This window comes from Heterocephalus glaber, unplaced genomic scaffold, assembly GCF_053883595.1.
Source record: "Heterocephalus glaber isolate CG9 unplaced genomic scaffold, H.glaber_assembly_v1.0 deba00001479, whole genome shotgun sequence".
NCBI lineage: Eukaryota > Metazoa > Chordata > Mammalia > Rodentia > Bathyergidae > Heterocephalus > Heterocephalus glaber.
In genome coordinates, this window is record NW_028258316.1 from 1575009 (window position 1) to 1598838 (window position 23830).

At 51.4% G+C, this 23830-nt stretch overlaps 2 protein-coding genes across 6 annotated transcripts; one reads left to right on the top strand and one right to left on the bottom strand.

Moving 5' to 3' along the window:
• Positions 1-24: 24 nt before the first annotated feature.
• Positions 25-6438, bottom strand: Entr1 (endosome associated trafficking regulator 1). 4 transcript variants are annotated; one of them, XM_004848914.3, is made up of 10 exons: positions 6291-6360; positions 6091-6219; positions 5583-5651; positions 4682-4797; positions 3871-4284; positions 3084-3157; positions 2412-2523; positions 2064-2126; positions 1695-1834; positions 25-943 (listed from the first exon to the last, which is right to left on the bottom strand). In XM_004848914.3, exons 1-10 carry the CDS (start codon positions 6358-6360, stop codon positions 844-846), a joined length of 1287 nt encoding a protein of 428 aa, XP_004848971.2. In that variant the 3' UTR covers positions 25-843. The 4 variants fall into 4 exon arrangements, with proteins under 4 accessions (XP_004848971.2, XP_004848972.2, XP_004848974.2 ...); XM_004848915.3 differs by lacking the exon at positions 5583-5651 and having other exon boundaries at positions 6291-6438; XM_004848917.3 differs by lacking the exons at positions 5583-5651; positions 6091-6219 and having other exon boundaries at positions 6291-6422.
• Positions 6439-6456: 18 nt separating this feature from the next.
• Positions 6457-14079, top strand: Pmpca (peptidase, mitochondrial processing subunit alpha). Of its 2 annotated transcripts, XM_004848919.3 has the most exons (13): positions 6457-6587; positions 7170-7372; positions 8188-8267; positions 8528-8610; positions 9822-9916; positions 10727-10827; positions 11307-11570; positions 11699-11791; positions 11864-11982; positions 12107-12197; positions 12309-12371; positions 13033-13177; positions 13507-14079. In XM_004848919.3, the coding sequence occupies exons 1-13, from the start codon at positions 6520-6522 to the stop codon at positions 13674-13676; spliced, it is 1575 nt and encodes a 524-aa protein (XP_004848976.1). In that variant the 5' UTR covers positions 6457-6519; the 3' UTR covers positions 13677-14079. The 2 variants fall into 2 exon arrangements, with proteins under 2 accessions (XP_004848976.1, XP_004848975.1); XM_004848918.4 differs by lacking the exon at positions 13507-14079 and having other exon boundaries at positions 13033-13486.
• Positions 14080-23830: the final 9751 nt, after the last annotated feature.

Sequence of the window (23830 nt, forward strand, 5' to 3'; positions counted from 1 at the left end):
GTCAGAATGAAAACACAGCATGTGTGAGATTCAGGATTTATTTAAACAAGAATGCTATAGGATTAAACATATTAAAACAAAACCATGTATAGGAAAATAGCTAACAAAGCATAGGGTCCCTGCTGTCCCTCTCCAGGCAGGAAAGAGGATAGCCCCCAGGCCTTGTGCCACCAGGAAGCTCTGCACACTACATTCCTGAATCCTACACATCACTGTACAAAATGTCACTTGAAAAGTAGACCAAACCCTCCAGCCAAAAACGGCTTTTCAAGCTGAGGGCAGATGGCTCCCTAACATGGAATGTGTGGCCTGGGCCCCCCGAATCCGAGTGGGAGGGTGGCAACATCCACCAGGCGGTGCCTCCACACTTAGCCCACTGAGCACAGAGGCTGCCCTGCCAAGGCCTCAGTGTGAGCTGTCAGCCCTGGGGGACTGAGCAACAGCAAAAGGCATGAGTACACATCCCGGCCACTAGGGGTCAACTCGCAGCACCAAGCAGGACCCACTGAGGGTGCCCTGCAGTGCTACGCGTTCTGAGGTGATGATGGAGCTATTTAGTGCAGTGGCTGATTAGTGTTCTTTTTCCAAACCACTAGATTGTATAAAAGTTCCTCCCAGTAGATTATTGAATCTATAATGCAGAATTTCACCAAGGACCGTTTATAAACCACTGGTGCGACACACAGGTGCCGCTCCTACAGCGGTGACCGACAACACTGCGTTAGGTCTTGTGATAAGCACTCGACTCAGTGCAGGATGCATAGCTGGGGTGCAGCTGCATGCTCAGATGAGTGACGGTCATCCGGGTGAACAGAGCCGGGAGCTGAGAGTACCCAGTGGTGCTCAGGAGTTCTCCTCCTCGTCTTTAATCTCAGAAATTCTGTCTATAGATTTAAGGATTTCAGCAACAAGATTCAACGTTTCTGCTCCGGAAACCAGCTGCCTACAATGAAAACAGAGATCGGGGGCTATTACTGTAAGTGTTCACAGCAGTGATGGGAGGACAGTGGCAGCGGGGCTCCAGAATTGGCAGGATGGTCCTCCCTGCCCACGAGTGCACCGCGGGTGACCCACACCAGGCCTGTGGGCTTGACCCCTGGGGGACAGGTGCAGATGCAGGGTGACTTCTAACAGCAGAAACAATGCACATCCAGCAGAAACCACCCAATCGTCGACCCTTCCCAGGCTGGCCATGTGGCCGGGCTCCTGAGTCTCACCCCGTGATCAAGGGGGGCAGCTGAGGTTTGGGGTGCTGAGCTGTGGTCCCGGTTAGTGTGTTCAATGCATTTTTAATGTCTGGTCCTTTCAGCCTTGGGTGGGGCTGCACGGCGAGGAGCATCTCTGATTGTGTTAATGTGCCAGCGACATTGCTCAGGAGCGTCAGAGGCCTTTTGTGGTGTCCCTGGGTGTGTGCAGTAGGAGAGAAGCTACGCCACTCCCTTTATTCCCAACTTCAGCGTCTTGTGGGTGAAAGAGCTGGATCCATCTGTGATGATGGCCACAGCCCTCAGCGGGAAGCTCCTCCGAGGCAGAAGGTTCCGAAGCTGGCTCAGCTGCCCGGATGGGACTGGAGGGCCACTGGGCCCTCTCTCTCCCTGGAGCTGCCTGTCCAGCCTGGCACACAGCCTGGACCACATCACCCTCATCTTACCTTCACCTGCCCCAAGGCAAGGCTTCCGGGCCCTGGCACTCACTTTATAGATGTGTGTGCGCTGCTCACGACCATGCGGAGGTTCTGGAGGGCCAGGTCGGTGTTCTGCTTCACCACTGTCAGGCTGGCGCCCTGGCCCGACCGCAGGGCTTCGTTCTCCCGCTTGAAGTTGGAGACCTGTGCCTGGGAGGGGCGGGGAATGGTCTCTCAGGACCTTGGCGGCAAAGCGGAGAGCATACCAGGCAACCTAGGCGGGTCACGCTCAGGGACAGGCACAGACTGTCCCTCACCCTAACAGGCCTAAGCAGAAAGCGGTGCTGTCCTACTGGGGCACAGGGAAAACCCCATGATTTTTCTTGACTTCACTCGTATGTGACTGTAAAGAACAGGGAAACACCCTTTCTCTCATTACCTGGAGCAAGCTCACTTCCTGTTTCAGCTTCATGACATGATTTTCTGCCTTCACCGCCCGTTTCTGTTGCCCAAAACACAAACAAAATCTGCGTCACTGAGGGTGTATCAATCAGGTCGCTTCCTAGCCCAACCCCAGCCCCTCCACACCACCCAGGACCGGGGATCCAGCCCACGGAACCTGGGCTCGGCTCTGCACACCGATGGCCTGGGGGACGCCTGGCCCTCAGCACAGGGTGACACCACGCCCAGGGACCCTGGTCCACCCAAGGGACGCCACGGCAGGCTCGCGACGGCAGTGGCAGCCCCTCTCCAGGAGCACCCCGAGCCCAGAGAGAGCCCCGCGTACGGTCATTAGCTCCAGGTTCTGCTCCACCTGCTGCACCACCGATTCCAGGTCATGGTAGTCGCTCTCCTCCTTGATCATCTTCGCTTCCAGCTTCCGCTCAAGCGTCCTCACCCTGGTGGAAGGAAAAATCTGAGGCATTGATTCATGCAGCTATTTCCAAGGACAGTTTTAGTTTAAATGAAAAGCACTTCAGTTTCATTGTTGGATAAAGCCACTCCGAGCTCATGGTTCGACCATGAAGCCCAGGCGTGGAGGCCCACCGACCACCGCGAGTGTCCTTGAGCAGGTCTCGGGGAGCCTCAAGCTCTGCTGGCTGTGCAGGAGTTTGCTTGGTTTGAGTCAGATGTTTAAAAAGCTTTACACAGAGCTGGTGTGGTGATGCACCCCTAAAATCCCCACACTCTGGGAGGCTGAGGCAGGAGGAGCAGAAGTTCAAACCCAGCCTATACAACTTGGCGAGACCCTGTCTCAAATTTAAAAAGGGGGGGAGGAATATGGCTCAGCATGAAGGCCTGGGGTTCGATCCCCAGTACTGGGGGAAAAATGCGTCCTGGAAAGGTGTATGATACAAGAACATCCAGACACAACCCTGGGTATTGTCGTCACTTAGAATAGATTTCCCTGGGTGGTAGAGGACATTTTGAGCCAACTCCTGACTAAAAGCTTACATACATTTCAGTTTGAGTTTCAGAGAAGCTCTGAACCTCATTCAGCTTTCTTCTTAGCTTAGAATTTTCATCTTTCAGCTGTAGAGAAAGAAAACCCTCGTTAGAAACCCAGAACATCTCACTCAGGAGCGTAAAGCTTCTGTGATGGGCGCTGCCACTTCTGGGCTTTGATTTCTGTGGTGCCAGGCGAGTGTGGTACCATGGAGCCGCGCCTTGCCTGGACTGGACAGAGGGACAAACACCCTGGGTCACCAGAGGCCCTCAGCACCAACAACAAGGGAAGACCTGGGGCCACAGACTCCAATTCTACTCATGGCCCCTTTAAATGAGTATGACTTTTCAGTCTTCACTAAGAACACTTGGCAAGGTGTCCCCGAGCCCGTGGTGCTCACCAGCCATCCCTGAGCACATCACCACACTCCAAGTGGGCCTGGCTTCCTAACTCGTCTTGGTACATTTTTTTTTTTCCTTTTAAGATATGGTCTCACTTTGTAGCCCAAATTGGCCTTGAACTCACTATGGAGCCCAGCCTGGCCTCAAACTCATGGCGATCCTCCTGCCTCAGGCTCTCAAGTGCTGGGATTACAGGTGTGCACCATCACACCCAGCATAGTCCCCATACTTTTTGGTTGGTGATACTCACTAGGTACCTAAAGCCAACCAAGGGGACAGCTCTCCGTGGGGAAACTCTTGCAGCAGCGGTTACATGAGCGTCCCTTGGGGAGACAGGACGGCCCCAGGACACTGCTCAGCCCCTGCTCCACGCCGGGTACCACCCAGCCCTCACTTACTGCTTCGTAACTTATCTGCAGCGTCTGCAGCTGTCTGTCTCCCAGGGACTCTCCTCGGGCCTCGAAGTCCATGTCTGGACTCCCAGACGGGGATGCTGGGGACACGCGCGAGTCTGTGTCACTCGCTGTCCACAGGAGCAGAGACTCGGGCCCTGCCAGCTCCGATGCGGTGGAGAAGGACAGGTAGGTGCCACAGGGGGATGTGCTGGTGGTGGCTCGGGAAGAGTGGGTCTGCTCCACAGCAGATGGCAGATAGGCCCCATTCCACCCATCCTCCTTGTCTTCATCCTCATCCAGGAGGTCACCTGCCCCAGTCAGGTCTTCAAAGAACGGCTGCTGATAGTCTAGGCTGAAGCCCATAGCTTGGCCGGTCGGGGAGCCGGGGTCCAACACCAGGGAGCGCCTTGAGGCTTCCTGAAACCGCAGAGGCAAACCCTGTAGCCAGAAGCCATCACTGGCCTTCTTCTACTGAGCCTGGAACCTAAAGAGAGGCCCATCCTAGCTAGGCCTGACAGTATAGACTACATTCCCAGCTACTCTGGGAGCTGAGGCAAGTTCGGGGCCAGCCTGGGTAATTTAGTGAGGCCCATATCAAAGTTCACAGTTCAGTGATGTGCCTGCCTAGCCTGCACAAGGTCCTGGGCTCAATCCCTGGCACCACAAGGGAGAAAGGCCCAGCTCTTTACCACAGGGGCCGAGCAGCTGTCAACTCAACAGGGCTCCTCCACAGAAGTAGCAGCAGCCCTGCTTCACGTGTGTCCCCGCCCAGGGCCACAAGGACCAGTGCCAGCCTCCAAGGTCTCAATTCTACCTTTGGGTAAACTCTAGTGTTGCTCATGTCATCTTTTGACAGGCTGAGGTTCTTAGTTTTCAGAAACTCTTTAAAGGAGAATGGATTTGCGTCTTCAAGGTCTTCAGGTTTGTCATCTGAAATAATAAGCATCATGAAGATCATTCAAAGGGAGCCTTCCCCTTCCTCCCTTTCCAGGGCACGACTGCACCTACTGGGAAAAGCCACCCTCGAGATGCCACCTGACCCGGGTGACACCAGGGGGCAAGCCAGCTGCCCCCAAAGAGGGTGAGACAGATGTTTCTGTACGCTCACTTCTCCCCTGTCCCTCACCCTCTGGGCCCCTAGGAACCCCTGGAGTCATTCTGGTGCTGGAACCCAGGGCCTCACTCGCTGGGCAAGGGCTCTGTCTGAGCCACACCCCCACGTCACTCCAGGATCTTTATGACGTGGTGCGACAAAGCAAGCTCAGTAACAGGGGAAGGGGGATCTGCACTTGGGGCTTCAAGCTTCTCAGGGGTTGCTGAGCTTGGGAACTGCTCACATCAGTCCTGATCTTCTCACCCAGTTCACATTCCCCACCCTCCGCACCTGACTGCCACACTTTCCTGCGGCCCAGCCCTTCCTGGAGCCTCTCCCTGGTGCTAGCCCACGTGTAGGGGGCTGCTGTCACCCCACCCTGCTATCTCCTCACCCTCTCAGGGGGACTTTCCACCTCCCTCATGTCCCTCATGTGTAAGGTTCTCATTCCCTATTCACCTCCAGGGTCGAGTGGAACCTTTGGGATTCTACCTGTATCTGCTCTTTTGGGGTCCAGGCACAGCCCTGAGATCTTGTCAGACTGGCAGCCATGTGGCTGGACGTGTGCCTGGCACTGTGTGGTGTGTGACCAGAAAGCGCGTGGATCACCGAACTACTCTACCTCCAAAACGTGTCTGGTGGGCTCCTGATGGACCTTGCTTAGTACATTTGCCCTTTCCATAGCCAAAAGCTGCAAAGAGATATGGTCACCGCCCACATCACGGGAAGCTGTGTGACCACTGCAGTGGCCCTCACTCCCCAGGCTGCTTTGGAGAACAAGCCGGGAGCTCTGGCCCTCGCCGGTGCCCTGGCCTCTCTCTGGGAGCGCGAGGGGCCCTGTGCCCAGCAGACTCTGCTCCAGCTTGGGGCGAGCACAGCTCTGGAGCCGGGCAACATTCTGGAAGTGCCTGGACCCGGACACCGCCGCTTGCTCGCCGTGGTGGCAGCAGGACGAGCCAGGTGCGGCTGTCTCGACACCTTGCCCGCTAGCCCGCCGGGAAGGAAGGCGTCTCCGTGCTCCCGGGCATCGACCTTCCTGCCGGGCTGCCGGGCTCCCGACCCGCCCGTAGCTGGGCAGGGGGCGCTCGGCCGGCGCGGGGCTCCCTGAAGGTTTGCGCCCCGACTCTCACCTGTGTCTCCCACGGACGCCAGCACCGGGCTGGGCACATAGCATATAAACGTCGGCCGAAAGCCGAGGAAGGGGGGGCGCCCGCAGTCTAGCTGGGGCAGGCAAGACCGGCGCTCACAGAACGCAGGAGCTGTAAGCGACAACGACAGCGGCTTCACCCCCGCCCGCCCCCGGCCGCCCCCCGGCCGCGGCCGGGCTCACCGTCCGTCACCACAAGGCTCCGCGCCCGGGACAGCGGGGACGCGCCCGGGCAGCGCGCGTAGCCCGACATCGCCGCCGCTGCCGCCGCCGGTCGCCTAACCCGGGGCCATGGCCCCGCCGGCGCCTCCCCTCCGAGCTCCCGCGGCCGCTGCCGCCCCGCGGACCGGAAGCGCGGGTGGGTGGGACACGAGCCGGAAGCGGAAGTGACGGCAGAAGGGCGGCGGGCGCGATGGCGGTGGCGGTCCTGGTGGCAGCGCGGCTGCTGCGCGGCTCCGGGTACTGGGGCCGGCGGTCGAGGTGAGCTGGCTGTCCTCTGGACGCGGGGGGCCGGGGGGCCGGGGGGCCGGGGGGCCGCGAGCACAGCCCGGCATCGGGAGTCGCCTTGACGCGGAGGCTTTGTGCTACGAAATAGGAAAGGGTAGACAGGAGGGAAAGCGCGGCGGCGGCGACATCTAAGGCAGGAGATGACGAAGGGCGGGCGTGCGGAAGGACGGGCTCCGGCGGTGAGGAGCCCCGCGTTCCAGGAATTGTGACCGGGACCGCCCTGCTAGGGAGGCCGAGGCCTGACGGTGCAGGGTCGTGCAGCCCCACCAAGGGCGCGCGGTGTGGAAGGGCAGGGCTGCCCAGGGGCTTGCAGTGGAAACTGCCCTTAGAGTGACTTCTCGTTACAAGCCTGCTTGGGCGCTTGGCAGTTAGGACCAAAGAACTGAACCGTCTTACTTTGTGTCCTGGCTGAGCCAGGGTCCTGGTCGCTCCGGGCGTTGTCCCTCGAAGCTTGTAGAAGGACACCGCTGACTTAATTCCGACAGAACCTGCACCCAAGTGGACGTTGCCTGTGTGCTCGGCTCCCCTGTTGTAATGAGCTTCTTTCTCTTGCAGATTTGGACTCCCCGCACACAGGCAGTTTAGTAGTGGAGGCGCCTACGCCAACATCCCCCTCTCTACTCCCTTGCCTGGAGTACCCAAGCCTATTTTTGCTACCCTTGACGGACAGGAAAAGTTTGAAACCAAAGTTACCACACTGGATAATGGGCTCCGTGTGGCGTCTCAGAATAAATTTGGACAGTTTTGTACGGTGGGAAGTAAGTACTGTTATGTGTCGCAAGTAGCCGCTCTCATTTTTTTTAACTTGATGTGTTTCAGCTGAGTGTCAGTCTTAATTAGCAAGTCCTCTGTGAGCTGTGCTTTGAGTGGAAGCATGTTAAAAACCGGAAACTCTTCGGGTGTGGTAGTGGAAGCCTGTGATCTGAGATAGGAGGGTGAGGCAGGAGGGTTGTGAATTCAAGGCCAGTCCTGGCATCATACTGACAATTTTGTAAGACCCTGTCTCAAAAAAGGGAGCGGGGGCATAGGGATGTATCTAAGTGGTACAGTGCCCCTGGGGTCGATCCTGTGAAAAAAAGAAAAAACCCTGAGAACTTCGGCAATGGCCATTTTTGTTAGTAGTATTTAGGGTAGGATGTCCCCTCCCTTTTTTTCTACCTTTCTGTAATCCTAGAAATTTTCCTCATAAACCATGGTAGGCCTTCACAAATGTTGGTGCGTACAGTAAGGCCCCGGTTCATGAACACTTCTGTTCGCAAATAATTCTGTTTTCAAACAAAAGCATTCAAAGAAATTTTGCTTCCATTCACAAACTCCACATTGGATGACAAACACAACATAGGCTTTCCCCATGCAAACACAAATGTGGCCGTCTTCCCGAAAGTCATGGAACAAATTAAGTTTGTGAACCGAGACACCACTGTATACCTGTGGAACTGTCATCACAAGACAGCAAATTCGGCTGTCACCCTCATCTAATTACCTCAGGCTGTTGGGAGTCACAATTTTGAAAGGTTCTGTTTAAATTGCCTATTTTGAATATCTGGTTTAACCTACTTTCTTTTATTACCAGTTCTTATTAATTCAGGATCAAGATACGAAGCAAAATACATCAGCGGGCTTGCTCACTTTTTGGAGAAATTGGCATTTTCGGTCAGTTTCCAATGTGTGATTTTTGAAGGCTGTGCTTAGGATGGGGTGTTTTGGTTTTTGTTGTGTTTTTTTTGAGGGGGTTTTCCCACCCAGGGTAGTTATTTTGATAAATGACTCAAGTTATCAAGTTAATGCTAATAAGGAGTCTTGTAAGTTAAAATGTAATTTGTGTTTGTGTGTTTTGAAAAAAAGGAGTTTTCTTAAAGGCTTTTTTTGCAAGTTATTTTGTCTATTTAAGCTTTTGTGTTTATTTTTGTCAGTCTACTGCTCGATTTGACAGCAAAGATGAGATTCTGCTCACCCTGGAGAAGCATGGGGGCATCTGCGACTGCCAGACCTCCAGGTACACAGCTGTTACACTGGCTTCCTGTGCTGGAGCAAATGAGAAGGAGCCCTGGCTCAGATGGAGAGTGGAGTGGGGGCTGGGACCAAGACCACGGGTGGCGGCAGTGACCCTGGGAAGCAGTCCTGGGAAGGCCGCTGCCCCATAGTTTCAGCTGGGCTGGCTGCAGGCCCGGGTCCCAAGGTGCTCACAGGTCAGGCAGAGGCCATTCACACAGCATGGGCCCACGAGCCAGGGGTGGTGAGGGAGCAGGGGCCACAGGTGAGGAGCTTGGTCTGGATTGGAATTTCAGCATTTTGGTTTCTTGGTTTTTTGGGTTTTTTTTTTTTTATGGTACTGAGGATGGAACTCAGGACCTTGCACTTGCAAGCCAGGCATGGTGCCGCTGAGCTAAATCCCCAGCCCTTGGTCTGGAGTTGGAAGGGAATCAGGAAGCGTGACATTGGGACTGTTATGGCCAGATCTGCTGGGGTGTTCTAGACCCATGCACAGGAGAGGCCTGGGTTTGGCTAGAAGCAGCAGCAGCTTTTTGGGACAAGGAGGAGAACCATGTGGACTGGAGTGTGGCGGGGTGGCTTTGGGGAGCAGTGCACACTCAGAGAGCTCTGGGACATAGGAGCGGGTAGACACAGATCAGATGGTTAGGAACGGCTGGATGTTTCCATCTGAATGCTAAATGCAAAAAGCATGTTAAGCGCTGAGAATTTAGGTGGCACATCCAGTCCTCCAGTCTCCTCCTGATTCTAGTGAACCCCTTTTTTGGTGGGCGGCTGTGTCCTCAGCTTGGGCTGTTGCTCCTGCCCTCGCCCCACTTCCCATGTTTGTGGCCATGCAGGGCCTCACACAGTGACAGACAGCTCGACTGTGGGCCCCTCAGAGCCTGGCCAGCCAGCCTTTCCCCTGAGCCCACCTGAACATTTCCAAGTCAGCCAGTTGGGTCACTTGTCCATGGCACAGGCTGGACAGTGGCCCCTAAGAGAGCCTGCGCTTACCGATGCCTGGGTGGATTGGCTGTGGTGACTCAGCGGTGTCTTTCACTCAGAGCTTCTGCAGATGCTGTGGCTCCTCCTGCCAGGAACTCACACTACTAAGAGGGAAGGGAAGTGAGCCTGCTGGGTCTAGATCACAGTGCTTAAGCACCCCTTGCACACAGCACAGCCCGAGGTGTTGTGCTGGGTGTAGACTCAGTGTCACTGGGTTGTTTCTTCCAGAGACACGACCATGTATGCCGTGTCTGCTGACAGCAGAGGCTTAGACACCGTGGTGGGCTTGCTGGCTGACGTGGTTCTGCAGCCTCGCCTGACAGGTGTGGATGGCACTCGGGGTGGGGGTCCTGGGGTTGGGGCAGGAGGGTTGCCAGTGGCCGCAGTGCTGAGGAGCAGCACTGTGCTATTGGGGCTGGGGCTCACCCTGCAGTAACCCACAGTGTCACCTGGAGAGTGCCAGGGACCAGAAAGTCCTTGGCAAGCCCAGGGCCCAGTGTAAAGCGTGCGCTCTGTGTGCACACTCACTGTCATGAGTGCTCAGTGCTCTGATGCATCTCTATCCTTCAAAGCTTTTACTGGAATTGCATGTCAGAAACCCTTACTCTATCTTTACACTGTGGTGGCATGCTGCTGGGAGTCTGCCTTTTTAAGCCTTTCTGGCCTTACAAATGACAGGACTTGAGTCCCTGCTGGGAGGGGTGCCAGAGGGGCTGCTGGCTGTCCTGGCATCTGACATGTGTGGCACAGCAGCCCGGTCCCAGTGTGCCAGGGCTGCAGTTTTGTGTTAGGATCGCAAGGAGCTGGTGGAATGGCCACACTGGTCTATTCCCCTACCCTAAGCGCCTTTCTTTCCAGACTTGTGTCCTCAGAGCCTCACTTGGAACAGACAGATGAGGTCCCCCAGTGCCTTTCACGGGCAAGCCAGCCAGAGCTTCCAGTGGGACCCCACAGAGAGGAGCACAGGCTGAGGCCCGAATCCCCACTTCCTGTTCTCCAGCCTCTGTCCTGGCAAAGGCAGAGGTGACCACAGCACCTGCCTCCCTCGGGCGTGGCTGGCTTGGGCCTCAGGATGAGTGCTGCAGGTGGCTCACTCGCTGACACAGGCTGAGCCCTGCCTCGGTTCCCTGCAGATGAGGAGCTGGAAATGACACGGATGGCTGTCCAGTTCGAGCTGGAAGACCTGAACATGCGGCCCGACCCGGAACCACTGCTCACTGAGATGATCCACGAGGTAACAGGAGCTCACATGTGCCCCACGTCCCCACCAGGTCTCTGGCTCAGCATGGACTGGAGGGCCCTGCTGTCCTGTGGGCCCTGGGTGTTTACGGAACACTCAGTCTCCTGTGTGTCTCTTCACTTATCCAGTACTTGGCGTATAACCCAGGGTCTGTGTGTCAGGCAGCCAAGCGCTCTGCCTCTTCGCTTTGGGTTAGCCTTTAGTGGTGTTTACATTTTTCTTGCAGTAACGGGCTGACTACCGTTTCCGTCTATGCTACCATTTCCTTTATTTTACTTACTTGGTTTTCTTTTCACTCTAGAGAGGTAGGCTTTGCTACTTTTTTGCATGCACCAGAGAGAGTTGCTGATGCCAGACCACAGCTGAGGTGTCCCTAGGTGTCTGGTTTGTCCAGAGGCTCAGATGGCGCCAGGCAATAGCTTCTCATCGGGGACCCTCACGTGTTCTGGTGCTTCTGTCCTTCCCTCCCTCAGGCTGCTTACCGAGGGAACACGGTGGGCCTCCACCGATTTTGCCCCTCAGAGAACATCGCAAGGATTGACCGGGAAATGCTTCATTCCTACCTGAGGAACTACTACACGCCTGCACGCATGGTGCTGGCCGGCGTGGGCGTGGAGCACGACCGCCTGGTGGAGTCCGCCACTAAGCACCTCCTGGGGGTGCAGCCCGCCTGGGGGGACACGGGGGCTGTGGATGTGGACAGATCCGTGGCGCAGTTCACTGGTGGGATCGTCAAGGTAACGCAGTGCTGTGCTGCTTCTGCAGTGTGCCTCTGGGACCCGTGCCTGAGTCCTGTCAGGTGCGTGGCATCGGCCAGGGCACAGGCCTCAGGCCGGCGGGTAACTCTCCTCTGGTCTCGCTGCAGCTGGAGAGGGACATGTCCAATGTCAGCCTGGGCCCAACCCCCATCCCCGAGCTCACGCACATCATGGTGGGCCTCGAGAGCTGCTCCTTCCTGGTGAGTCCGGGCACAGCAGGCGGCACGCCAGTGTGGGGGTGGCTCCCGGCTGAGCAGCGCTTCCACCTACAGGAGGAGGACTTCATCCCCTTTGCCGTGCTGAACATGATGATGGGAGGCGGCGGCTCCTTCTCAGCTGGCGGCCCAGGCAAGGGCATGTTCTCCAGGCTCTACCTCAACGTGCTCAACAGGTCTGTGGTGTCCTCTGGGCGCCTTGTGCATGTGGCCCTTGAGGCCATGGCACCTTTCTCTGGTGTCTACGGCCTAATGCTGCCTGGTCAGTCCCCTCTGCCCCGGCTCCCTGTCCCCTGGCAGGCACCACTGGATGTACAACGCCACCTCCTACCACCACAGCTACGAGGACACCGGCCTCCTGTGCATTCATGCCAGTGCTGACCCAAGACAGGTGCAAGCAGGCAGCGGGAAGCAGGGGCTGCTGCCTCGGCCAGCATCCTGCCCGGGGGCGGCCGAGACTGATGGGACTGCTCACACCCTTGTTTCCTGCTGTCCTTCGCAGGTTCGAGAAATGGTAGAAATCATCACGAAGGAATTTATCCTGATGGGTGGAACTGTGGACACGGTAAAGAAGGCTGGAACCACTTCTGGACCTGCCCACGGCATCGGACGGGGGTGGCCAGCAGTGTCCCCAGGGCAGTGTGTGTGTCCTCAGCCATCTCTTGAGAACAGTGTAGAGTGGACGCCGTGTGCGGCCTTCCTGGCCTCAGCCTGGCACTGTTCCGGTGCTTGGACCTAAGCTCAGTGGTAGAGCACTTGCCTGGCATGTGCCAGGCTCTGGGTTCAATCCCTGGACCACCAAGAAAAGGGTACCACAGTGGATCTTTTAGAGTTTGTCTTTCAAGGTACAGTGACTGCCAGACCCACGGGCTTGGCCCTCCCGGGGCCTCTCTGGGGCTCCCTTGTCCCCAGTTGCAGCTCAGTGCTGTGCTATCTTGCAGGCTGCTCCCCAGAAGCCTGAGGGACTGCTGAACAGTTGCTTAGGTTCTGTGCACTGGCCCTGGTGCAACCAGAACCACTTAATCTCCTGCAGCAAAGAGGAACCAGGGGTTTGTCCCTGCCCCTAGCGCAGCCCCCTCCCAGGAAACGGGCCAGGCGCCCAGGGTGCAGCTCCTCCCACCCGTGCACCTGTGCTCAGTGTTGAGCACAGGGAGAGCCCTGCCGAGGTCCTGGCTGTCCCTTCGCTGGCTGTGGGTGACCTGACACACGGTGCCTGTGGCCCTCAGGTTGAGCTGGAGCGGGCCAAGACACAGTTGATGTCCATGCTCATGATGAACCTGGAGTCCAGACCCGTGATCTTCGAGGATGTGGGGCGGCAGGTGCTGGCCACCCACTCCCGAAAGCTGCCACACGAGCTCTGCGCGCTCATCCGTGAGTACGGCTTGTGGCAGATGCCGCAGCAGCCAACCCCAGCCCGTCTGTGCCACTCGGCACCTCAGGATGTGACCAGCCCTCCATACCCGGGGGTCCTCAGGCACAGCAGAGTCCCTAGTGCATGTGGCTCACGGCCTCTGCCCATCCTGGTCCCGTGCAGGGCATCTCAGCCACATTTGGTAGGTGGGAGAGCCTGGTCAGGCTGCCACAGAGCTGAACCTGGGGGCTGAGCTTTCTCTGGAGCTGCCTTCCTTCCGCCCTCTCTCACCTTGTCCCGCGTTGGGTGCAGACACGTGGCTTTGCCTGATGCATCTTGCTCTGGCTAGGTGACGTGAAGCCGGAGGACATCAAGCGGGTCGCTGCAAAGATGCTGCGCGGGAAGCCTGCGGTGGCGGCCCTGGGCAGCCTAAGCGGCCTGCCCAGCTACGAGCACATCCAGGCTGCACTGTCGAGCCGGGACGGGCGCCTGCCCAGGATGTACCGGCTCTTCCGGTAGGGTCCCTCAAGGTGCTGGGGACCCAGCCGTGGACAGTGGTTTGCACACATGTGCTGTGGTGTGGCCTGGTGTGAAGGTGCCTGGGTCTGAACAGTGTGCACAGAGGGGTGCTCAGACTTGTGCAGGCAGAGTTACTGTGGCCGCCACAGCCTGCATCTTTTGTCCCTTCGGAAAGGAGTTTGCCAGGTGGGGTTGAATGTTCCTTTCTCCTGGATGGAAGGCGGTGCCCACGCAGGTTGGGGCGCTCATTCTCCCGCAGACTCAGCACCAGAGGCCATGCCAAAGCCCTAGGCTGCAGTCTTCGCCCTCCCCAGCCTGCAGGCTACACTGGGCAGATCGGACAAAGCAGAAGTGTGCCCGTGCAGACACTGCCGTCTCTGCTAATAAAACCGTGACCACCTCCTGCCACGCTGTCTTCCTTCACTTGGCTAGGGGCAGAGTTGAAGAGGCCGCTCACAGTCAGCCAGTCCTTGGTGACACAAGTCTGTAATCCCAGCACTCAGGGAAGCAATATTCCAAGTTTGAGTCCAGCCTGGGCAACTTAGACTCTGTCTCATGATTTAAAAATTAGAGGGAGCAGGGAGATGGAGGGAAGCTGGGTTCAGTCCCCAGTGCCACAAAATAAAAGCCATTTGATCCTCGGGTCTGTTTTTTGCCAGTACCATGCTGTTTTTATCACAGTAGCTTTGTATAATTTCAGGTCAGGGATTGTGATGCCCCTTGCCTTGCCTTCTTGCCCAGAATTGCTTTTGATTTTCTAGGTCTTTTCTGGTTCCAAATGAATTTTAGGACTTTTTTCTAATTCTGTGAGATATGTTATTGGAATTTTGATCAGGATTGCATTAAATCTGTACCAATGTTGGAAGGATGGTAAGTTTTACTATATTGGTTCTTCCTACCCAAAGAAAGGGATATCTTTTCATTTCCTGGTATCCTCTTCGATCTCCTTTTTCAGAGTACTGTAGTTTTCCATGTAAAGGTCTTTTACTTCCTAAATTAGATTGATCCCTAGGTATTTCATTTTTTTGGATGCTATTGTGAAAGGTGTTGTTTTCCTAATTTCAGTGAGTTATTTGTGTACAGGAATGCTATTGAGTTTTGAGTGTTGACTTTGTATTCAGTTATGCTACTGAATTTGGTTATTGAATCTAGAAGTCTTTTGGTAGAGTTTTTGGGGTCTTCTATGTAGAGTATCGTATCATCTACAAATAATGCTAATTTAACTTCTTTCTTTCCTACCCTTATTCCTTTTTATTTCTTTTTCTTGTCTAAATTACTCTGTTTCCAGAACTATGTTGAGCAGGAGTGGTGACAGTGGACATCCTTGTCTTGTTGTTCCTGATTTTAGAGTGAAAGCTTTCAGTTCTTGTCCATTCAGTATGATGCTAGCTGTTGATTTGTCACTAGGTGGCTTTTATCAGATTGAGGTAAAGACCATCTATTCCAATTTTCTCTAGGGATTTTTTTTTTTTTATCATGAATGGGTGTTGGCCTTTGTCAAACACTTCTTCTGCATCTGTTGAGATGATCATATGGTTCTTGTCCTTGGCTCTGTTGATGTGGTATATTATATTTATCGATTTACCTATGTTTGAACCACCTCTGCATCCCTGGGATGAATCCTGTTTGGTCATGGTGGTGTATAACCTATTTGATGATTTGCTGCATTCTGGTTTTTCTTTTGTGCTACCAGGGATCGAACTCAAGTCCTTGTGCTTGTGACCGGCCCCTGCTGCATTCTGTTTGCCAGTATCTTATTGAGGATTTTTGTGCCTGTGTTCATTAGGGAAATTGGCCTGCAGTTCTCTTTTTTGTTTGGAGCCTTCTGTGGTTTTGGTACCAGGGTAATGCTTGCCTCCAGGAATCAATTTGAGAGTATCGCTTTCCTTTCAACTCCATGAAAGATTTTGAGCCCCCACAGTGTGCAGGGAAAGCAAGTGGACATGCCTGGGCCTGGCATCGGGGACTGTGGTGCTCCTGAACATCCTGATCACCAGTACACCAGGAGTTGGAAAAACCACATTAGGCGAAGAACTTGTATCCAGATCAGGACTGAAGTACATTAGTGTGGGTGATGTAGCTCAAGAAGGTTGAAATAGTCTTTGCCACCTTCTCCCCCCTAGCTTACTGCCTCAGGTTTTTCCTTAGAAGTCACCTTGTCCAGGAAGCTTCCCCTAATCTAAGCTTATGTTAGATGTTCATCTTGCCCCTCTCATAGCACCCGTGGGGCACGACAATAAAATACAGTAAGCTTTCCAGGGGCATTAGAGTGGCCATGAAGGGTATGAGTGTCCCATTTTAGATGAAGAAAAAGAGGTTGATGAGTTAGAGAACCAAATGGCAGAAGGTGGAGTTACTGTTACCATGGTTACGATTTCTTTCCTGAATGATGGTTCATGCAGCTTTTGTGCTGAGAACAGATACTGTACAAAAGACTTGAAACAAGGGGTCATATGAGAAGAAACTAGGAGACAAGATCGAGTGTGAGACTTTTCAGGTTCTTTGTTAAGAGGCCATGGTACCATGCAAGGAAGATACTGTGCACCAGCTGCCCAGCAATACGCCTGAAGAGTGAGAGCACAACATAAGCCAGATCTTGAGGGGACTGAGCAGTGGGTCAAAGGTCACAGCCCGTGCCTGGTCACTTGGCGGTGCCTCTCTGCCCACCTCGTAGACACCACCCCCAAGTATCTGTAAAAACCCAAACTATGTGGAAAGCCCAGCAGGTTTTTTTGTTTTGGGTTTTTTTGTTTTTTTGTTTTTGGTACTGGGGATCAAACTCAAGACCTTGTGGTTACAAGGCAGGCGGTGGAACCACTGAGCTACATCCCCGGCCCCCCAGCAGGTATTTTTATGCCTGGGGTTTTTTTTTTTTCTCCATGAGAAAGTTAAACAAGCACAAATATAATGAATAAAAGTATTATTAAGCATTTAAAATACTCATCACTTGCTAAACAATAAATCTGATCAAATGGGTAGTATCTTTTAAGTTTATTACCGAAGAAAATGCAGTTGATCTCTTAAATGCTAAAGATAATGATCAGAGTATTCATTATTTTTTCTTTCTGTAAAAAAGAAATTGGAAGTGGTAACACTTATACTCTGCAAAATTCAAAAGGTCCAAAAAAAAATAAATTCAGAAGGTCCAAAGCAGCACCCTGAAGTATAGCTTTCCCTTCCTGTACCCAGGAAATAATGTCTGGTGTCCTGCTTATCTTTGCAGATATTTTATGCCTATGAAGCATGTACATATATATATTTTTAGGGTATGGTAGCATATCATGCACACTGGTCTTTTCTCATTTAATAGGAGACTATAGTCTCAATATAATCTCAGAAAATAGACTTCCTATTCTGTTTTTTTTTAATTGTCATATAATAAATTCACCATCTTAAGTATACAACCAGGCCAAGGGGTAGAATGCTTAGAGGCCCTGGGTTAAATCCTCTTCACCCCTAAAAATAACAAAGTGTAAAATTAACTGCTTTTTAGTATAATCACAAGGTTATGCAACAATTACCAGTAATTCCAAGACATTTTTGTCACTCCCTGAAAAGAAATTTCATACCCATAAGCAATCATTCCCTGTTCTGCGCTCCTCCCAGCCTCTTACAGTCACTAATCTATATCCCTGTCTCGATAGATTTGCATATTCTGGACCCCTTGCACAAATTAAATCACATAAATTATGTCATTCCTTTTTATGGCCAAAAAAAAAGGTTTTGAAAAGTAGCAGCATTAGGTCTTCTCTAAAGTCCTTGTAGGATTTAGCAGTGAATCCATCAGGGCCTGGGCTTTTCTTTGTTGGTAGGTTTTTAATTACATCTTCAATTTCATTGGCTGATATTGGTTTATTTAGAATTTTTATACATTCTTGATTTAGCTTTAGTAATTAATATGTATCTAGGAATTCTGACCCATTTCTTCTGTGTTTTCCATAGATAGTTTCTTGAAGGTATTGATGATCGGGATTTCTGCAGGGTCTGTTGTGATTTCACCCTTTTCATTCCTAATTGCATGGATTTGAGTCTTTTTTTTGATAAAGTTGGCTAAGGGTTTGTCAGTTTTATTTCATCTTTCAAAGAACCAACTCTTTGATTCATTGATTCTTTGTATTGTTTTCTTAGTCTCAATTGCATTAATTTTTGGTCTGATCTTTATAATTTCCTTCCACGTATGAGTTTTGGGGCTTGACTTACTCTTCCTTTTCTAGAAGCTTGAGGTTCAACATTAACTTGTTTATTTGAGCTTGCTCTCTCCCCCGCTCCCCATAACGGGGATTGAACCTCAGGACCTTGAGCTTTTAAGGCAAGCATGACACCACTGAACTAAATCCCATTTTTCTGATATGAGAATTTACTGCTATTAATTTCCTTCATAGGACTGCTTTCATTGCATCCCATAAATTCCAGTATGTTGGGCTGGGGATTTAGCTCAGTGGTTCCACTGCCTGCTTCACAAGCGCAAGGTCCTGAGTTTGATCCCCGGTACCAAAAAAAAAAAAAATTCCAGTATGTTGTATTGGCATTATTGTTTAATTGTAGACACTGTCTAATTTCTTTAATTTCACGTTTGACCCATTCATTGTTCAGGATGTTGTTAATTTCTATGTGTTTATGAAGTTCTTGTGGTTTCTTTGCCATTGATTCCTAATTTCACTGCAGTATGTTCTGATAATATCCATGGAATAATTTCAAGTCCTTTGCATTTATTTAAGCATGTTCTATGAACTAGCTTTAGTATGTGGTCTTTTGGAGAATGTCTCATGCAGCTAAGAATGTACATTCTGATATTGTAAGGTATAACACTATGTAGACATATACTAAATCCATTTCCTCAAAAGTTTGGTTCAGTTCTGATATTTTTTGTGATTTTTTTGTCTAGTTGATCTATTTGTGTGTGTGTGTTGTTGTTGTTTTTTGGTACCGGGGATCGAACTCGGGACCTTGCGCTTGCAAGGCAGGCACCGGAACCACTGAGCTACATCCATGGCCCTAGTTGATCTATTTGTGACAGTGGGGTATTAAGGTCCCCCATTACAACTGCATTAGTGCTTATTTGACTTTTCATGTCCATTAATGTTTGTCTTATATAGTTAGGTGCGCTGGTATTTAGTGCATATGTATTTATGATTATTACCTCTTCCTCTTGGATTGTTCCCTTTACAAGGATGTAGTGACCTTCTTTGTCTCTCTTAATCAATCTTGGCTTGAAATCCACTTTGTCTGCAAATAGAATAGCTACCCCTGCTTTTTTTTCGGTTTCTTATCACATGGAGTATTGTTTTCCATCCTCTGACCTTAAGTCTATGAATTTCTTTTTTAATTAAGTGTGTTTCTTGAATGCAGCATATTGTTGCATCTTGCTTCTTGATCCATTCTGCCAGTCTGTTTCTTTTGATTGGTGAATTGAGACTGTTTACATTGATGGTTATAACTGATAGGTATTGACTTTTCCTTGTTATGTTATTTTCCTGTTGTTTGTTCCCTTTTTCTCCTTTCTGTTTAATTGCTTGCCTTGCCTAGTGGGGTTCTGTTGCATTCTGTTGGCATTCATGGAGTTGTAGTCCTCATTATATCTTTCTGGAATGTTCTTCAGAACATTTGGGAGTGCTACTTTGGTGGTCATGAATTTCTTCAGGTGTTCTTTGTTATTGAACTATCTTATTTCTCTATCCATTTTGAAAGATAGTTTTTAGAGCTTGAAATACTTCACTCCAAGCTTTACTTGACTTGAGGGTTTGTGTTGAGACGTGATTCTGATGGGCTTTTCTTTATAGATGATTTGTTTCTTTTCCCTAAGAGGTTTTAATGTTCTGTTCTTGGTTCCCTAGTAGCTTGCTGTGATCACACAATACTCTGTGTTGTGGCCACAGCAAACTCAGTTCAGATATTTTGTTCTTGTGTTGAATTTCTGGAATCTTGACTATTATGCGTCTTGGTGTAGATTTTTTTTTTGTACCAGGAATCGAACTCAGGACCTTGTGCTTGCAAGGCAGGTGGCGGAACCACTGAGCTAAATATTCGGCTCTAGATTTTTTTTTTGGATCATGGGTAATTGGAGTTCTACATGCCTCATTTATTTGTATGTCAAGTTCTTTTTCCCTGCTTGAGAAGTTTTCTGCCATGACATCTGTGAACAGGTTTTTTATGTCATTTGTGCTATCCTGCTTTTTCATTGACTCCTGTCAATCTTACGTTGCAGTGCTGGTTGTAACTCAAATTGGTCAACTGAAGGCTCAGGCTCCTCTATACAGCCTTCAAAGTCTCTCTCATGTACACAGGCAGATCTCAGTGTCCCTAGAGAGACATTGGCCTGGGATTTCTCAACCCCACAAAGGAAAAGATGTTTTAATGATCTTTCCAGAACTCTTTAAGGGTTACATCTGTATCTGAGACCATCTGGAAGCACAAGTAGCCTGCATTCGGCTTGTAACTCAAGACTTTGATCATAAGTTAAAACTCACCACCACCATCCCAAGCTCCTAGGGCAGAGAAGGTGAGTCGCGTGGGCACCAGAAGCACCCCCCCCCCCCCATGGAAATGAGAAGACATGTAAATAAGCCTCAAAAACAGACTTCTGGATTACCTACAGCAACCCCAAAGGGAAATGAGATGGGACAATCTGATACTCAATCACCTGGACTCTCTGAACTGGCAACAAAAGAGGATCTGGGAAAAATGAAATCAGAAATAATTACTCAGATAACAGCAAAGATTTTGCTCATGGTGCAAGATATGATTAATAAATCTAGAGAGGACACAGATAAAAAATAGAGGATCTGAGGAACATGATGGAATCCCAACATAGGAAACAAATGGAATCCATAAAACAGATGCAAACAGATTTCCAGGAGATAAGTTAAAACTAAAATTCTAGTAATAACCCAAGTTGCTCATATGTCATGCTGGTCATAACTTGAGGGTCCACTGTATTCTTTGCATCATCTAGCAGCTGTTAGATTGATTTTTTTGTATTCCTTGTTTTAAGAGATCTTTATTTTCATGGTCACTAACCGCCATACTGTCTTCTGTATCTGATAGTCTGTCCTCACATTGACTCATTCTGTTGCATATACTTTCAGTGGAATTTTTAATCTGGATATCTGTTGAAATCTGTTTCATGGATTTTCTTCCTGCCTTCCTGCCTGTTTGTTTCTTTTCTTTCTGGGATCGAACTCAGGACCTTGTGCTTGTGAGGCAGGCACAGTGCCACTGAGCTAAATCCCTGGCCCTACTGCCAGTATTTAGAACCCTTAGGAAATGACTACTTCTCAGAGATGTCTTCCAGGTGTAGGTGGCTTTTGGGTTTTCAGTCTTGCAAGATCCTACCTTTCAGTTTATGGGGAATGAGAAGTTGCTGGCTATTTGGCCCAGCCCCTGGTTCTTTGGCACTGACCTATAGTATTGTTTATGACATTTAGGCAATCTCAGTCTTGGCACACCAGGAAGAACCAATGAGAGTAACTCTTGTCACCTTGGCTACAGTAATACAGTCAGCAATAACAGCATCAAATACAGCCTATAAAATGACCAACTGGTAACTTAATTTGCCAGCTTTAACTGTATGAGCTAAATTTATGGTTATATAACAAATCCTGAAACCCAAAAATTGTAACAGTACATATGCCCTCAGTATGGTGATTTTATCCTTGGTGGAGAAAATTGTAGGAAAAAATTTCAAAGGGGAAAAATAGAGAAATAGAAGATGAAGAGATGAGAAGCAAGGCTGGAGGACAGAGGAAGATTACACAAACTGGGAAACTGGTGAAGACAGGAGGGAGAGAGAGAGAAGGAAGAAATAACAAAAACCAGAAACTTCACATTTATATGAAAACAAGGACAAACAAAAAGTCCACGGCATGTGTCTGCTGTCACTGGTAGAGAAGTGGGCAGACAGAGTCCAGATCCATGTTGATTACTCCCAAGCCAGCCATAGATTTATGGCAGGGTAAAGGATAATCCCAGGAGGTCTGATCCTTTAGTTCGGAAGCTCAGGCTGGTTTCTGGCTGTGGCTGGAACCTGTTTTGTTCAGCCTTCTACACCCTATGTGCTTCCTGCTGGCTTTGACTTGGCTCCTTGACTTTGTGCTGACTTGCACTCAGTTCTGCCTCACGCTGATGGAGCCATCCCACAGCTGTGCTGAATTCCAAGCTCAGTTGCCCTCTCTCCAAGATGGCTACTGGCCAATTGCCCTCTTCTAAGGGACGTCAGAACCCAAATAACTCACCAGCCGCTGCAGTCCACTGCATCCACTGGTCCATTTGACTGATGCGTTTCTCTGGAGGCCTTGGGTTGGCAGTAGTCACTGTGGCTCTGCAGGTTCAGGCCACCCTTCCACGAAGTCAGGGCTCAGGAAGAAAATGCTGCTTGCTGCCTCCTCCACTGAAGTCTCTCTCTTCCCTCTCCCCATGGGCTTCAGATCCTTGCTGGGTTCCCTCCTCCTCTTCCTCACATTGCTGTATCCCAGCGATTAGGCACCAAATCTTGGAGAGGCTGTTTCCCTGCTGTTCACCACTCAGCCATCTTCCTGGAAGTGCAGCAGGGCTTCTGAGGGGAGCCTAGCGACAGGTGACCATTGTGGGTTGCATGAGATTTGTGTGGCTTGGTTCTTTGGAGAGCAGGCCCAGGGTTGTCTGTCAGTGCAGACAGGGCTGGGTGTCTCAGAGCTCAGGACGGTAAGCCTGTGTTCATTTTGGTCTTGCCTGTCAAACACCTGGAAACCACATCTCAAGGCTTTGTGCACAGTGGGAGCGTCTGCCTGCACCGGTGGCTACAGCACAGTCCCCTGGGGCAGAGCCTCCGGAAGGGATCGGTAAGCCATGGGCTCAGTGGGGCCCTGGCCCCTGAGACTGCCGTGCCAGCATCGGGAGGGTGCCTGCAGCACGGAGCTTGGGATGCACTGCCTGTGGGAATGGATGCCGAAAAGACCAAGGAGCCGGTCAGCAGGGACAGCTCCCCAGCTGAGGAGGCACAGGCCGTGTCCACTGCGGGGCAGTCAACCTGGTGCCTGGCATTCTGGAAACCTAGGCAACCCAGTGTCCTGTCCCCCCCCAGCCTCCGCCCGCCCTGCCAGGACCCTAGGACACACCCCATCCCCTCCTCAGGGCGCACCCCTGCCCTGGTCTTGCCTCCTGCCACCCAAGGTCACCCTGTTGGCCCTGATGGCCAGACAGTGCTATGTAGCAGGACCTGTAAACACGAGATCTCGCTGTGTAGTTCAGGCTGGCCTTGAACTGGCACTCCTCCTGCCTAAGAACTAAGTTTTTAGAAGCCACTCGTGTCTGGTCCTATTCTACTGTTTTGTTTTTTGCAGTACCAGGGCATTGAACCCAAGGCCTCCAGCATGCTAGGCAAGTGCTTCACCAGAGGTGTAGCCCCAGCCCCCCATTTCCCACTTCCGTATGGACAGTGGCCAGCTCATTGGCATTAGTGTTAAACTAGCTTTCCAAGTAAAAGGTGGTTCATCTGAAACATCACAGTGGGTGATGAGGACAGCACCGCACCGCACTTCCCCCAGTGGCCTCACAGCTGCTGGTCCCAGGCCAAACTACGACACATTCTCCAAGGTCACAGTAAATAGAGTCTCTTTCCATGGTTCGGGTCAAAAAACCTAGAAAGAACCCATGAAACCCTACTCATTTCAAGAATCTTGTTTTGTTTTTGTTTTTTGGGTACTGGGGATTGAAATCAGGACTTTGCAGTTGCAAGGCAAGCATGGTGCCACTGAGCTAAATCCCCGCCCACATTTCGAGAATCTTCCTGACGTGTTTGGTTCACTGGAAATGTGACGCACGCCCTTGTGGTTACGCAGCACAGGCCATAGCTGACCGGGCGGCGGCTGTGCTTCTGTGGGCTCCTGCTGCAATCGGGACCCACTCGCTGTGTGCTGCTTGCTCTACAGTGGACAGCTATTTGGGAAGCAGATGCTAATAAAAATTCTACTGTGGGTTCCTTGGATTTGCTCGTTCTTCCAGCTCGGCTGGGTCTGAGGGAATTCCCCACCACCCCCGACCCAGGCCGTGTGCCAGACTGAGGCCCTCGTCAGCAGCTGACAACCGAGACCAAGCTGACCCCCGGGTTTCGCAGCCTACAGCACTGTGAGGACAGGAACGCATACAGACTTCCTAGCACTGTCTTGGGCTGGAAAGAA

What these genes read in the sequence shown, in the direction of transcription:
- Entr1 (XM_004848914.3), bottom strand. Translation starts at nt 6,360, where the DNA reads ATGTCGGGCTACGCGCGCTGCCCGGGCGCGTCCCCGCTGTCCCGGGCG. An exon ending in ACACTAGAGTTTACCCAAAG is followed by an intron (nt 4,285 to 4,681) that starts GTAGAATTGAGA and finishes CTGCGGTTTCAG; the next exon opens with GAAGCCTCAAGGCGCTCCCT. An exon ending in AGGAAGTGAGCTTGCTCCAG is followed by an intron (nt 1,835 to 2,063) that starts GTAATGAGAGAA and finishes CGCCCCTCCCAG; the next exon opens with GCACAGGTCTCCAACTTCAA.
- Pmpca (XM_004848918.4), top strand. Translation starts at nt 6,520, where the DNA reads ATGGCGGTGGCGGTCCTGGTGGCAGCGCGGCTGCTGCGCGGCTCCGGG. An exon ending in TGCGACTGCCAGACCTCCAG is followed by an intron (nt 8,611 to 9,821) that starts GTACACAGCTGT and finishes TGTTTCTTCCAG; the next exon opens with AGACACGACCATGTATGCCG. An exon ending in CCAGTGCTGACCCAAGACAG is followed by an intron (nt 12,198 to 12,308) that starts GTGCAAGCAGGC and finishes TGTCCTTCGCAG; the next exon opens with GTTCGAGAAATGGTAGAAAT.